We start from the raw sequence: 15,251 nt of genomic DNA, 5'->3' as shown, positions 1-15,251 counted from the left end.
CTCTCTCTCTGTTTCTCTCCCTCTTTCACTGTCTCTCTGTCTCTCTCTCTCTCTCTCTCTGTCTCTCTCTCGTGTGTCAGAAGGAAACAAACAAGAGACTCCCTCCCGCAGCTCCACCTTGTGTTCCAGCAAAGGGGGTCGGATTTATTACCCCCATCAGGGTGAAGCAGGGCCCAATCAGGGTGAGTGATCTGATCCATTTCAGGTTCCTCCTTTTGACTCTATTTTCCTTTTTGATCTAATTCTGCCTGATATGTTACTGTACTTGTGTCTATTCAGGGTCTGAGAGTATGGGGGCCCCTCTGGCACTGCAGGGGTTAACAGGCAACCTATACACTGGGGGTGTTGCTCTTTCTAGTGCAGAGGCTTTGGGGGCTCTCCAAGGTGCTGAAATGCCGGATATCTCAGGAATTTGCCAATGGAATCCAGTACCTTCTTTGCCTCCTGGGGCTGATCAATGTCATGGAAATGTCTTCTAATTAACACTAACGACATTGGGTAGAATTGGCCAATATAAATCTATATAATATGTGCTCACAGTCATAACCAGCTGTGCATTGGCCGGGGAGACCCTGAGTGTTAAGGAGTTGGTTAAGGCTCCCTGTGTATTACAGATCAGTTACTGCTCTTTGCCTTTAAATTGGATTCCAGGGATTAGGAATGATTGGATTCAACCCCCCCCCCGTGTGTCTCTTCTTTCTGCTCCTGACAGGGGTTAATTAGGGGGTCACACCATGATTGTATTCAGCACCCACTTGTGACTCAGGTGAATAAAATGTACAGGGGATCCAGCCCTGGGGGCTCTTAGCTTCTTGGCCAGAAATCAATAAATCTCATTCAGTGTCAGTCCCTGCCCCCCCCCCCGGCCTGACAATCCGTTTGTCCAATTTACTTGTGTTCCCTGTGTATTTGTGAACTGGTACCATTGTAGGGACTGGTATCATTATAGGGACTGGTATCATTGTAGGGACTGGTATCATTGTAAGGACTGGTATCATTGTAGGGACTGGTATCATTGTAGGGACTGGTATCATTGTAGGGACTGGTACCATTGTAAGGACTGGTATCATTGTAGGGACTGGTTTCATTGTAGGGACTGGTATCATTGTAGGGACTGGTATCATTGTAGGGACTGGTATCATTGTAAGGACTGGTATCATTGTAGGGACTGGTATCATTGTAAGGACTGGTATCATTGTAGGGACTGGTATCATTGTAAGGACTGGTATCATTGTAGGGACTGGTATCATTGTAGGGACTGGTACCATTGTAAGGACTGGTATTGTAGGGACTGGTTACATTGTAGGGACTGGTATCATTGTAGGGACTGGTATCATTGTAGGGACTGGTATCATTATAAGGACTGGTATCATTGTAGGGACTGGTATCATTGTAAGGACTGGTATTGTAGGGACTGGTACCATTGTAAGGACTGGTATCATTGTAGGGACTGGTATCATTATAAGGACTGGTATCATTGTAGGGACTGGTATCATTGTAAGGACTGGTATCATTGTAGGGACTGGTATCATTGTAAGGACTGGTATCATTGTAGGGACTGGTATCATTGTAGGGACTGGTATCATTGTAGGGACTGGTATCATTGAAAGGACTGGTATCATTATAGGGACTGGTTTTATTGTAAGGACTGGTATCATTGTAGGGACTGGTATCATTGTAGGGACTGGTATCATTGTAGGGACTGGTATCATTGAAAGGACTGGTATCATTATAGGGACTGGTATCATTGTAGGGACTGGTATCATTATAGGGACTGGTATCATTGTAGGGACTGGTATCATTGTAGGGACTGGTATCATTGTAGGGACTGGTATCATTGTAAGGACTGGTATCATTGTAGGGACTGGTATCATTGTAAGGACTGGTATCATTGTAGGGACTGGTATCATTGTAAGGACTGGTATCATTGTAGGGACTGGTATCATTGTAGGGACTGGTACCATTGTAAGGACTGGTATTGTAGGGACTGGTTACATTGTAGGGACTGGTATCATTGTAGGGACTGGTATCATTGTAGGGACTGGTATCATTGTAAGGACTGGTATTGTAGGGACTGGTACCATTGTAAGGACTGGTATCATTGTAGGGACTGGTATCATTATAAGGACTGGTATCATTGTAGGGACTGGTATCATTGTAAGGACTGGTATCATTGTAGGGACTGGTATCATTGTAAGGACTGGTATCATTGTAGGGACTGGTATCATTGTAGGGACTGGTATCATTGTAGGGACTGGTATCATTGAAAGGACTGGTATCATTATAGGGACTGGTTTTATTGTAAGGACTGGTATCATTGTAGGGACTGGTATCATTGTAGGGACTGGTATCATTGTAGGGACTGGTATCATTGAAAGGACTGGTATCATTATAGGGACTGGTATCATTGTAGGGACTGGTATCATTATAGGGACTGGTTTTATTGTAAGGACTGGTATCATTGTAGGGACTGGTATCATTGTAGGGACTGGTTTCATTGTAGGGACTGGTATCATTGAAAGAACTGGTATCATTATAGGGACTGGTTTTATTGTAAGGACTGGTATCATTGTAGGGACTGGTATCATTGTAGGGACTGGTATCATTGTAGGGACTGGTATCATTGAAAGGACTGGTATCATTATAGGGACTGGTTTTATTGTAAGGACTGGTATCATTGTAGGGACTGGTATCATTGTAGGGACTGGTATCATTGTAGGGACTGGTATCATTGAAAGGACTGGTATCATTATAGGGACTGGTTTTATTGTAAGGACTGGTATCATTGTAGGGACTGGTATCATTGTAGGGACTGGTATCATTGTAGGGACTGGTATCATTGAAAGGACTGGTATCATTATAGGGACTGGTTTTATTGTAAGGACTGGTATCATTGTAGGGACTGGTATCATTGTAGGGACTGGTATCATTGAAAGGACTGGTATCATTATAGGTACTGGTTTTATTGTAAGGACTGGTATCATTGTAGGGACTGGTATCATTGTAGGTGCCCCCTGCTGGTGGTATAAATAATAGTCACTCCCAACAGATCCTGCAGAGGTGACAGGTGTGTTCTTAGCGTGAGGAGGATCACATGTAGGTAGCGCAGTCATCATTCACGTGTGGGTTTCCTAAAAGTGGGCAGGGCTTAGGACAAAGCAGGCGGGGTCACGTTGGATTAGGGTGTGTGGTTTAAAGCATTTTAGGAGAACATTGTGAATCTATGGTTCAATATTCATGGTAACCTGTGCCATTCCCAGGCCTACAACTCCCAGCATGCAAGTTGGGGCCTACAACCGGAACAATGATGCAGCGAGACCACCAACCTCATATACCAGATTCATCACTAATGTCAGTTAATTTTCATCCCCTAATTTCCCCTCCTTGCCGCAGACAGAGCCAACAAAAACACATATTAACGTATCGGCCACAACCTGTAATTATTCCCTAGATCTAATTATAGGATTGTCATCTCTCCAGGGATCGGAGAAACAATAAAGGGAAAACACAGGGAAAATAGTATGTTTTTTTTAAAAAAAAAAAAATATATTATTCTCATTATCGAGGGCCTATTTTGGCTCCTGACCCCACACACTGCTTAAATAACCTCTGCACTTTTTACTCCACCCCCTTCCTTAAAGGGATACTGTCATGATTTTTATGATGTAGTTTTTATTTCTAAATGACACTGTTTACACTGCAAATAATTGACTCTACAATATAAAATGTCATTCCTGAATCAGAAAGTGTATTTAGTTGTAATATTGGTGTGTAGGTGCATCTCAGGTCATTTTGCCTGGTCATGTGATTTCAGAAAGAGCCAGCACTTTAGGATGGAACTGCTTTCTGGCAGCCTGTTGTTTCTCCTACTCAATGTAACTGAATGTGTCTCAGTGGGACCTGGATTTTACTATTGAGTGTTGTTCTTAGATCTACCAGGCAGCTGTTATCTTGTGTTAGGGAGCTGCTATCTGGTTACCTTCCCATTGTTCTGTTGTTAGGCTGCTGGGGGGGGAGGGAGGGGGTGATATCACCTTGCAGTAGAGCAGTAAAGAGTGACTGAAGTTTATCAGAGCACAAGTCACATGACTAAGGGCACCTGAAAAACTGACAATAAAAAATCTGTTTGCTCTTTTGAAAAAGGATTTCAGTTCAGAATTCTGCTGGAGCAGCACTATTAACTGATGTGTTTTGAAAAAAAAACATGTTTTCTTGTGATAGTATCTCTTTAAAGGGGAAATATAACTATAAATAAAAAGTTAGCCTCTTGTAGACCTTGTGTCCCCTCCCTGCGCTTCTCCATTGGCTGCTGATAGACATCTGCCCCTATCTACCCCTCAAGCCACAGACACATTTAGCACAGGGGCCCTGCCCAGAGTTAGAATAAGGGCCACACCTAAGCACAGGATGTTTTGGGCCCTTTATAAACTGGATTGAATGAAAGACTGAACTTGATGAATGTTTTGTGTTCAGTCTGAGCTGCTCTAATATTCCCGGGAGGATCCTGCCAGTGTTACTATGGGGAATGAATGAATGAATATTGGGAAGCTTTTTTATTAGACAAAGCGCTGATTGTGGGTGAAGTTCCCCTTTAATAACATTTCTGTGCTGTTTTATCAGTACCTGGGAGGGGGAGCTGCTCCTGGTTCCCTGCTGGGTGAATAACCGGCTGTGCGTGATGCAGGTGTTGGCAGGAACATGAATAAAACACACCAGAGGTTTAAAGGACATGTAAAGGCAAAAAAATATCCAATTTTTTTACTTTATTTAATGAAAAAGAAACCTATCTCCAATATACTTTAATTAAAAAATGTGTACCGTTTGTATAAGAAACCTGACTGTATGCAGTGAAATTCTCCCTTCATTTACTGCTTTGGATAGGAATTGTCAGACGGTCCCTAACTGCTCTGCAGGGAAACAATCATACTTATGTACAGCAGGGGGAGCCCCCGCCTTACTTCCCAGCCATGCAGAACTCAAGCAGCTTTGTTTGTTTCCCTGTAGAGCAGTCGGTGACTGTGTAGAGATTTGTATTGGATTTTATATTTGCCTTTACATCCCCTTTACTGTTTCCAACTCCAGCTGCAGGGACAAAGATCATGGAGGCAGATTTAAACAGATAAACTGGGATTCTATTTGGAGGATTATTTTGCTGTGCAACAATTGTTCCAATTTTTTAGGATATATATCGGTGGTACAAAAAAAGGAGGGTTGCAGGGAGTTGCCATGTATACAAATCTCTAATTCCAGTACTGGCAGTGAAGGAGTTAATTGGACACACATCTCTAATGAGCGGGTGATGGAGTGTATATTGGATTGAGCGAAGGGTAATAGCACAATTAATCGTATTTCCCGGGGCTTCACAAACATTCATTTATTAAAAGCGGCTTTGGCAGCAAATAAATGTAGATTTTAATACATAGATTGAGAGCTCTGTGTCCCAGCATTACTTTCATACGCTCAGAATGATTCCAGGATGATATTGGGTTGTGGCCGCTGATTCGCCCGGCTCAGTCGGACTGATACTGCAATAGCCGCTAACCTTTAGTTCAGCTCAAGGTAAATATTGCCTTTCCCCAAGACGGGCGCCAATCGGTTGGCATGAACTGCAGAGACTTGAGTAGAGCGAATAACTGACTTGCATTACATTTGTGCCATTCTTACCATGTTTAGCCATCTTCAGGGTTACACTGTGCCAGTATTGTAGTGAGTGTGCCCAGCTGAAACAGTGCCCACCACTCTCTCCCCTGTGTCCCGCCAGTCCAGTCCGACCCTGTGGGGCTTGTTAAAGGATAACTAAACCTTTAAAAATAAGTGTAAAATTGATAAGGGGGCTATTCTAAACACTTCTGCAATGTACATTCATTATTTTTTTGTTATTAAGGGATACATGTACTGTTAATATGAATGAATTGTGTTACAACAGCGCCACCTGCTGGTCAGTTTCCCACCAGTCTGACCAGCAAGTAGTCAAGGAAGTTGTCAGGAGAAAGAAAGAGGCTGATGTTCTTCTGCTTAGGAAAGATGTGAGAAAGGTTTCTAATTTTATTCCTAAGCAGAAGAACATCAGCCTCTTTCTTTTATTTCTTTCAGTAAAATGTTACTGAACATTTCATTGCAGGCCCCCCAGGGGTAGATTATGAATTCACTGGGCCTATTATATGAGGCAGGTTTTACTTAATCTCAAATGTTTCACTGATTATACATAAAATTAAGAGTAAGGTATTCAATCAGATTCTCCCTCCCAGTATAACTTCCATATAATTCTCAGACCCAGGCAGTAATGAGGTTTGAGGCAGGGGTTTGTTAGTACAGAGCTCATAATCTCCCATTTTTCCTAGCTCTGCCCCTGATTTGCCCTGTTATACCAACCTGGGCTATGGATAGGCATATCAGGGGCATAACAGGGCATATTTAACTTGAACAATTGTTACCAGGCCCGAGCTATCCTGACTGCTCCCTCTCCTCTGAATAAATACTGTGCCCATATGTTTTACAGGACATTATATTAATGCCTGAGCGCTCCTGGGGATGGGGGTTATCTTGTGGGTACAGGTTATCCTATTATTATTATTATTATTAGACGCTGGGGTCCAAAGCACAGAAAGTTCCCATTGACTTTTGCTGCCAGAGATTGAACCTCAGAGAAGATCTGTATGGGGGAAGGGAGCACGGCAGTGAAGGAGTTAACTGAATTGAAGCCATTACCATGCGGCTGTAGATGGGCACGAGGTGTCAGTGATGAAGTGAAGTGATTAAACCTGTAGGAAAGGGCAGAGTCTTTATGAAGAGGAATAGAGAAGGTTTAACAAGACGAGGAGCAGCACTGGGCCCTATTGTTACTTTTGGCTTCTCTGTATCTCATTTCAGCAATTGGTTAATCAGATTTATTGTATCAGACAAGTGCCCTCGCCAGGGAGAGATCTGGCACCAGAGCAGAGACAGCAGAAGAGACAGAGAATGTTGCACATGATTATGTCTGATTATGTCTGATGCCAAACTGGACTGAGAGATTCCACCTCACCTGTTCAACCCCAGACACATTTGCTGCAAGGAGGTTGCCATTTATTTTAGTTTTACAGCCCAGTCCAGGGTTCAGCTCAACATTCAGAATTCAGATTAATCTATGTCTTTAGTGTTATTATAAACCTTTACAATTGAATCACATGGGGTTTCAGGTAGATCATTGTCATGATTGGACATTAAAGATCATGACTTCAGAGATTGGAGGCGAAAACTTACATTCCTGATGTCAAGAATGACGGAATCAGTGTAAACTCAGCAATATCTACACCTGATCATCAATACTGCTTAAGTATATATCACTTCTTCCTTGCCTGGAGCGTGATGCATAGGAGGAGAAATATAGAAGGGGAGAGAAGAGGGAGGATGGGGGAGAGTAAGGCCAAACAGTTGGGGGAGAAAAGGAAAGGAGAGGGGATGAGAGACAGAAGGAGAGAAGGGAAAGGGGGTTAGGGAGTAGAGAGACAAATGGGGGAGAGGAGAAATATAGAAGGGGAGAGAAGAGGGAGGATGGGGGAGAGTAAGGCCAAACAGTTGGGGGAGAAAAGGAAAGGAGAGGGGGTGAGAGACAGAAGGAGAGAAGGGAAAGGGGGTTAGGGAGTAGAGAGACAAATGGGGGAGAGGAGAAATATAGAAGGGGAGAGAAGACGGAGGATGGGGGAGAGTAAGGCCAAACAGTTGGGGGAGAAAAGGAAAGGAGAGGGGGTGAGAGACAGAAGGAGAGAAGGGAAAGGGGGTTAGGGAGTAGAGAGACAAATGGGGGAGAGGAGAAATATAGAAGGGGAGAGAAGAGGGAGGATGGGGGAGAGTAAGGCCAAACAGTTGGGGATAAAAGGAAAGGAGAGGGGATGAGAGACAGAAGGAGAGAAGGGAAAGGGGGTTAGGGAGTAGAGAGACAAATGGGGGAGAGGAGAAATATAGAAGGGGAGAGAAGAGGGAGGATGGGGGAGAGTAAGGCCAAACAGTTGGGGGAGAAAAGGAAAGGGGATGAGAGACAGAAGGAGAGAAGGGAAAGGGGTTAGGGAGTAGAGAGACAAATGGGGGAGAGGAGAAATATAGAAGGGGAGAGAAGAGGGAGGATGGGGGAGAGTAAGGCCAAACAGTTGGGGGAGAATAAAAGGAGAGGGGATGAGAGACAGAAGGAGAGAAGGGAAAGGGGGTTAGGGAGTAGAGAGACAAATGGGGGAGAGGAGAAATATAGAAGGGGAGAGAAGAGGGAGGATGGGGGAGAGTAAGGCCAAACAATTGGGGGAGGAAAGGAGAGGGGGTGAGAGACAGAAGGAGAGAAGGGAAAGGGGGTTAGGGAGTAGAGAGACAAATGGGGGAGAGGAGAAATATAGAAGGGGAGAGAAGAGGGAGGATGGGGGAGAGTAAGGCCAAACAGTTGGGGAGGAAATGAGAGGGGATAATAAATAATAGGAGCAGCACTTCCCATTTATGAATATATCATATTGAAGTGACTGCGGTTGGTGCAGAGAAACTAATATAAGGAATTGCTGTCAGGACCAAACGTAACACTGCAGATAGTGACTCAGGATTAGGGGCCACAGAGGACAGAGCTGTGCCAGACAATTATTGCCTTTTGTGCTGATCTTGGATCTGGGTCTTTTGTGCACTAAATACAATATTGATTTCAGCAGTGCAGCTCAGGCTGTAGTTCCCCTGAATGTCTCAGCAGAAGCTCAGATTCTTGGTGGTCGAACTTTTAATAATGTCGAATTGGAATTTAAATTTGCTTTGACACTTGGCTCCTTACACACTATCTCTGCTCTGTATCTGCGCTGCAAACAAGCTCAGTCCATAGCAGATTCATTTGAATGGGAGTGTGTTTAATGCTGGCAGGAGAGAGAGGTACTTGCAGAAGATAAATGGAGACGAAGAGAAATTGTATCAAAGAGAAATAGATATTTCCTTCAAAATACATTTTCTATATTAGATATTGATGAAAAGTAAAAGATTTCACCATCAGCATAGTAAGGGGTTCTTTACTGTAAGGGCAGTCAGGTTATGGGATTCCCTACCAAGAGAGGGGGAATGAGTGATTCATTGGTGGGGAGGAAAGGAGATCTCACCATCAGCATAGGAAGGGGTTCTTTACTGTAAGGGCAGTCAGGTTATGGGATTCCCTACCAAGAGAGGGGAATGAGTGATTCATTGGTGGGGAGGAAAGGAGATCTCACCATCAGCATAGGAAGGGGTTCTTTACTGTAAGGGCAGTCAGGTTATGGGATTCCCTACCAAGAGAGGGGAATGAGTGATGTTCACGGGGTTAATAAGTATCATCCATAAGAGGCCCCCAACCAGCATCCCTTTAAATCATTACACCAATCAGCAGTGCACTTCCAATCCTTGAGAAAAGTCTTTTTCAGTTGATCTTTGTTCTACATTTCAGTTTGGGGAATCAGTGTTTTCTGTTTATTGCTGAGAGTAAATAGGGCTGCCGGGCGCAGATCAGTGGGAATTGGCGGCTAATGATAAATTGTACCCACATGCCAAGTGCCACTTAGTCTAAATGGCAGAATAAAGGGCTTTATTCTTGTTTTATGTGTGTGACTGTGAATCAAGGTATCACTGCGCTTATTGCTTTTATTCTCTGGATAAATTACAGCTTATTTGCAAAGGGAGAAATTGAAAGTCCACTTACTCTAAAAATGTATTTAAACCTCGTGACCCGAACGTGTGGACGGACGCAATTTGAATGGCAGAAAAGGGCCAATTCACTGAGGGACGTTGATGTTGCTCTGAGTCTGTAATATGGAAAGACTGGGGTGAATGAGGGATACTAAGTAATGAGCAGGGGCTTCCTCATCGGCGGGATCCTAGGGTCCTCATAGGCGGACCCTAGGATCCCGCCCTAGGGTCTAGGGAACTAAAGCCTAACTAAAGAAGTCGGTAGAAATGTTGTACATGATGTTTTGTGCTTCTGTACCAGCCCAAGGCAACCACAGCCCTTTAGCAGTAAAGATCTGTGTCTCCAAAGATGCCCCAGTAGCTCCCCATCTTCTTTTCTGCTGATTCACTGCACATGCTCTGTGCTGCTGTCACTTACTGAGCTTAGGGAGCCACTCACAATATACAGTACACATAGAATAGAAATGTCACAATATACAGTCCACATCAATGGGAGACTCATGACACCCCAGTTTGATGCTGAAAGGAAGTTCCTGGACACACAGACTCTGAGTTCATGTTCCAGGGCATCAAGCAGGGCCCGTGCAAATGGACAATCCCAATCTCATGCTGTGGAAAAGTCATTAGTGCAGCAGTGGTGATTTTTTAGGCACATTATGAAAGACAAATCTCAATTGCTCCAGTCCCTGATGCTGTTAAAGTGCAGCCCCTCTGGTAGTGCCCCCGGTGGTGTATTAGATGGTGGTACTGGGAGTAAGTGCTGGCTTGGTTGAGACATGAGTGGGTGAATGAAAGACTTGGCCTTTCTGTGAGTATTGGGGGCAAGTACTGAGAAGGGGGGAGATGGAGGAACACTGGGGAATTGGAGGAAATTGCTTTTATATCGGCCACTGTCAGGAAGATGAATTGGGCGCACAGAACCGGGAGGGAAGGGATTAGAGAGAGACGGAGCAGAACTCGCCATGAAATCTGATGTATTAACGACTGATAAATTAGAGGAATAATTATTGCCTGATGCATAATCTGTCCCCAGCACCATCAGATGCAAATTAATTGCACCATGTGCAGCCGTTTCATTTCTCCCCCACCACCCCTGGCACGTGGGATTAGCACTCTCTACTTTTACTTTTCTAGACTGTAAGCTCTTCAGGGGCTTCACTCCTGTCAATCTATAGGTTACGGGTTCAATACACTCACGGTTTTGTTGTAATTTTCAAATACTTGGAGAAAAAAGAAGATGCACTTGACGAGTAGATGTGATGTACAGAAAGTACCTCCAAAAATGTTTTGTTAGTGCGGAGTACAAACAATAAAACGTTTCTGAGGCCTCTTCGTCAGTGATGAAGTACATAATTAGCAACACAACCCAACCATTCACATTCACTGTTCACATTCAGTGTTGGGTTGTGTTGCTAATTGTGTACTTCATCACTGACGAAGAGGCCTCAGAAACGTTTTATTGTTTGTACTCCGCACTAACAAAACATTTTTGGAGGTACTTTCTGTACATCACATCTACTCGTCAAGTGCATCTTCTTTTTTCTCCAATTTTCACTCCTGTCAATGGTATATACTGCTTTATACAGAATGCCCTGCACCCCTGGAATAAAGCTCAGTGAGCTGCACCAGTGGTGAAACTAGATATTACTGGGCCCCACAGCAAATTATTTTTCAGGCCCCTAAAATGTCTAGAGGTTCACTTGTTTTACCAATATTTATTGAAACTATATATGAATTAGGCCCTAGTGGGGCCCCTATACCTCCTGGGCCCCCCTGCAGCCGCAGGGTCTGCTTCCTCTATAGTTACACCCCTGAGCTGCACCTTCCTATGAGTACATTGCACCCTTTATCTGGCAGCTCTGTATTCATGGGGTGGTGGGCAGTATGTGGGTATCCTTGTAATTGCTCCTTAGCTTATGTGTCCTTCATTGGCTCAGGACCCTTGTGTCGGGGCAAGTTGCAGAGAGCCACAGTTTCCTCAGAGGCCCATAGGGATTATGGGTTTTCTATTCTATATACACACACACACACACATCTCTCGTCTCCCCCCCAAGTTGCTATTGGAGCAGGCCTCGCATTAATTAGTTTCCTAAAGAAAAGGCAAACTGGGCCACAGCCAAGAATCTTGAGACTGAAAGATTGGCACAGCTGGGGTGCCCCCGCTTGGCTTCCTTCCATGTAAAGGTACAAACAGCATTTGTGAATGTTTTATTTCTAAAACTGACAGTTAGCTTTGGGGTGCCCCAGATAGCAAGGCCCAAAGCAGCAGATGGGGCCCCACTTGAAGGCCACTAATGTAGATCTTTGGGAGTGCACTGGAATTGGGATAGTAAGATGCTCAGAGCAGGACAATGGAAGCATGCATACACGTTGCACCTAAGCTAAGGGCACCCTTGGGTGGGGGCTACAAAGGCGTGGGGTGAACCCCAGAAGACTGTAACCTCACCTAGATCCTTTATGATGGGGGTGCAGCTCAAGAGAAGCTGAGGGCCCACACGCTGTGAATCTGTGTGTCCAGAAGCAAAGCCCAATTCTACGAGTTCTGTTAATGTCTTTGAAGAGTCCAATATAATAATAAAATCTTTTAACCCAATGCATAATATGAATTTCATGTGCCTAATTCATGGTGTTTGTTGTTGGCAAGGTGACAAGATGCCCGGGCTCCTGAATCGTATCACTGGGGCCCCCCTGCCCTTGACTGCGGCTGAGATTAGCTCCTGTGTTAGTGGATATGCTCTGGGGATGACGGCGGCTCTCACTTACACCAACCTGGAGTCTCAGCCCGTGGAAGGTAAGATTTCAAATATCCACTGTCGCTCCCTAATTTGATTGTCTGAATCATGTGCAAGTTAGGGGTGTCGGGGGATCTACATTCCTCCTTTATGTGCCACTGGTTGTTACCAAAACTATATTTCCTAAATCCTTCCCCAAACACAGAGCAAGGAGCATGGTCTGGGCACAATAGGGTGTCATGGGCATGGTCGGGCATGCTGTGGGCCTGCACAAAATGTATCTGCTTTTGGGTCCCTGGAAGTTGGAGTCTCTCTTTCTTAGGAAGTGGCATTAGAAGACTGAATGGAAGGCATGCATTGCAGGGGAACCTACTGGACTGACTGACGCCCTAATTCTATGCACCAATGTGCAGGGTCAGATGAGCCCCCACTGTAGGACAATCATATACTGTATATATATATAATTTTCAAAAGGTACTTGCACTCTGTCCACGCTGCTTTGTGGGTGCTTGGTCAAATAAATCATATATATTCATTCAGGGTGGACCAGCACACCATTTTCATCAATCAAGAAATATATATATATACACAATAAACCTATACTTTGTTTAAAGCAGAAACTTGGTGTAAAGATGTCCTTGGTGTGCCATCAACTTTTCCCAATATATATATATACTGTATATACAGGTATGGGATCTGTTATCTGGAAACCCGTTATCCAGAAAGCTCTGAATTACGGAAAGGATGTCTCCCATAGACTCCATATTATCCAAGTAATCCACATTTTTAAAACTGATTTCCTTTTTCTGTGTAATAATAAAACAGTCGCTTGTACTTGATCCCAACTAAGATATAATTAATCCTTATTGGAAGCAAAACCAGCCTATTGGCTTTATTTAATGTTTATATGATTTTCTAGCTATGAAGATCAAAATTACAGAAAGATCCATTATCTGGAAAACCCCAGGTCCTGAGCATTCTGGATAACTGGTGCCATACCTATATATATATATATATATATATGCCCTACAGCCCAAAGTCCATATAAAGCCCTGTAACTTCCTCTCATGAGTTTATCCCTTTTTGTCCTCTGGTTCTGACTCTTGAAACAGGGTAGCAACAGCCAGTTCTCTTCCATCAGTTGGCCTCTGCTGTATTATTTCAGGAGTTGGAAGCAGCAGTGCAGAGAATATTAATAACCAGGCAGCTGCAGCTTTCAATAGCAATAAATCAGCTGTGTTGTATGTAAAAGTTAATGCGAGTCGCCACTTTTACTTGTAATAATAATAATAATAATAATGATCATTTAGAAGCCACTCATAGCTGTGATTGCCGAAGCAACAAGCCATTACTAGTGACTATTTCCGCAGACTGACCGGCATTTGAGTGATTTTTGGGAAGAATGGTGCCCCTTGGCGAGTGCCTTATTATTTCCCTGTGATCCCCCGCAGCTCTCTTTGTGTACCCCCTCAATGAGCACACGGTGGTGGTCGGATTTGAAGCGGTGATCTGCAGGCGCATCGTCACTGTGCAAATAAAGGACAAGGCTAAAATGGACGAGTCCTACTACGATTCCTGCAGCGGGAGATTCCCAGAAGGCAACGGTGAGTGCCATGAACTTCAGCCGCCCAATCAGGCACAGGGGCCACTTTATACCCAACGTTTGGCTCCTGGCTGAAAGCAAACGGGATAATTTCAGAAAGGCTTTATGTTCAGCTGAAATTGTCCTGTAATAAAAGCAGAATGGAAGATTTAAGTGTGAATCTTAAAATCAATCTCAGCCATAAAATGAGCAGGGTCACCATCTGAGCAACATTGCTGATTGATGTATCCAGGTTCCCTTTGTGTGGGCTTAAACTGGGGGCACCCCTCCCAAACCTCCACAAGGCACACCCAAAAGCAAATGCCAAGTACCCTGGGACCATTCATTTTATAGAGAAGAGACTCAATGTCCGGGGGGGGGGGTAAAAGGTTCCCTTTTTGGTTCAATGGGGCGCTCTAGAAATTTGGCACCCTCCAGTGCTTTGTTAAACTTAGCCTTTAATTCCTTTAATATAGGAATTTGATAAACGTATGTACGGTGGATTTGAGACTCTTTTGCTGAAAGCCCTCTCTTTTGTCATCCAAAATTAGGTCAGGGTTCCCCTTAGGGAAGGACCAGATGTTGCGGATCTTGAGACGTTGAGAACCTGCTCCTCCACTGCTGCTCCATGTGCCTGTACCCAAATACATTGCCTCGACTCTGGTGCCAGCAGACGTGGTGGATTTTGGCATGAAATGCAAAATGTAATGTTTTGCTCCTAAATCCACCAGATTTTCACCAGAGTCCAGGCAATGTATTTGAGTACAGGCACATGGAGCAGCAGTGGAGACAGGGGGGTAACTAGAGAGTAAGCAGACCCTGCGGCTGCAGGGGGCCCCAGGAGGTATAAGGGCCCCATGAGGCCTGAAATAATGAGCAATTTCAACATATATTGGTAAAAAAGGCCAACCTCTCGTTATGTTGGGGGCCCTAAAATTAATTTGCTGTGGGGCCCATTAACATCTAGTTACACCACTGAGAGGAGAAGTGAATTCTCGGCCTCCACTTCTCCGTAAGGCCCAGATCCACACCATCTAGCCCTATCCTTAGCTTACAACAAGACTGGAGCTCTATGAAAACATTATTCCATCAGCCATAGTGCCCAGAAATGTCAAAATGTTGCCCTAGTTAATCTTGAGGTTGAGCTTTTAGTAGAACCTTCAGGCTGGATCCTCAGCCATCTCTTTGGAGACCCTTATACCTCTGAGCCTCCTTGAACCACCAGCCGCTCAGTTTAAGAATAGATAATAGTAAACATAGTTTCATTTGCAGAAAAGGGGGTT

At 44.2% G+C, this 15,251-nt stretch overlaps 1 protein-coding gene across 2 annotated transcripts in view; it reads left to right on the top strand.

Annotated features, from left to right (window-relative positions):
- vwa5b1.S (von Willebrand factor A domain containing 5B1 S homeolog) overlaps positions 1-15,251 on the top strand; it is a 67,004-nt gene continuing 51,753 nt past the window's right edge. For both annotated transcript variants that reach the window (XR_005963096.1, XM_041571758.1), the window contains exons 1-3: positions 1-182; positions 12,299-12,445; positions 13,838-13,990. Coding sequence is in view for 1 of the 2 variants with exons in the window: in XM_041571758.1 (XP_041427692.1) it covers positions 12,307-12,445; positions 13,838-13,990 (292 nt within the window). In the remaining variant the exon portion in view is untranslated. The remainder of the gene's footprint in view (positions 183-12,298; positions 12,446-13,837; positions 13,991-15,251) is intronic.

Source organism: Xenopus laevis, chromosome 7S (genome assembly GCF_017654675.1).
Source record: "Xenopus laevis strain J_2021 chromosome 7S, Xenopus_laevis_v10.1, whole genome shotgun sequence".
NCBI lineage: Eukaryota > Metazoa > Chordata > Amphibia > Anura > Pipidae > Xenopus > Xenopus laevis.
The sequence above is the reverse complement of the archived record's forward strand: the minus strand, read 5'-3'. Positions and strand labels throughout refer to the sequence as shown.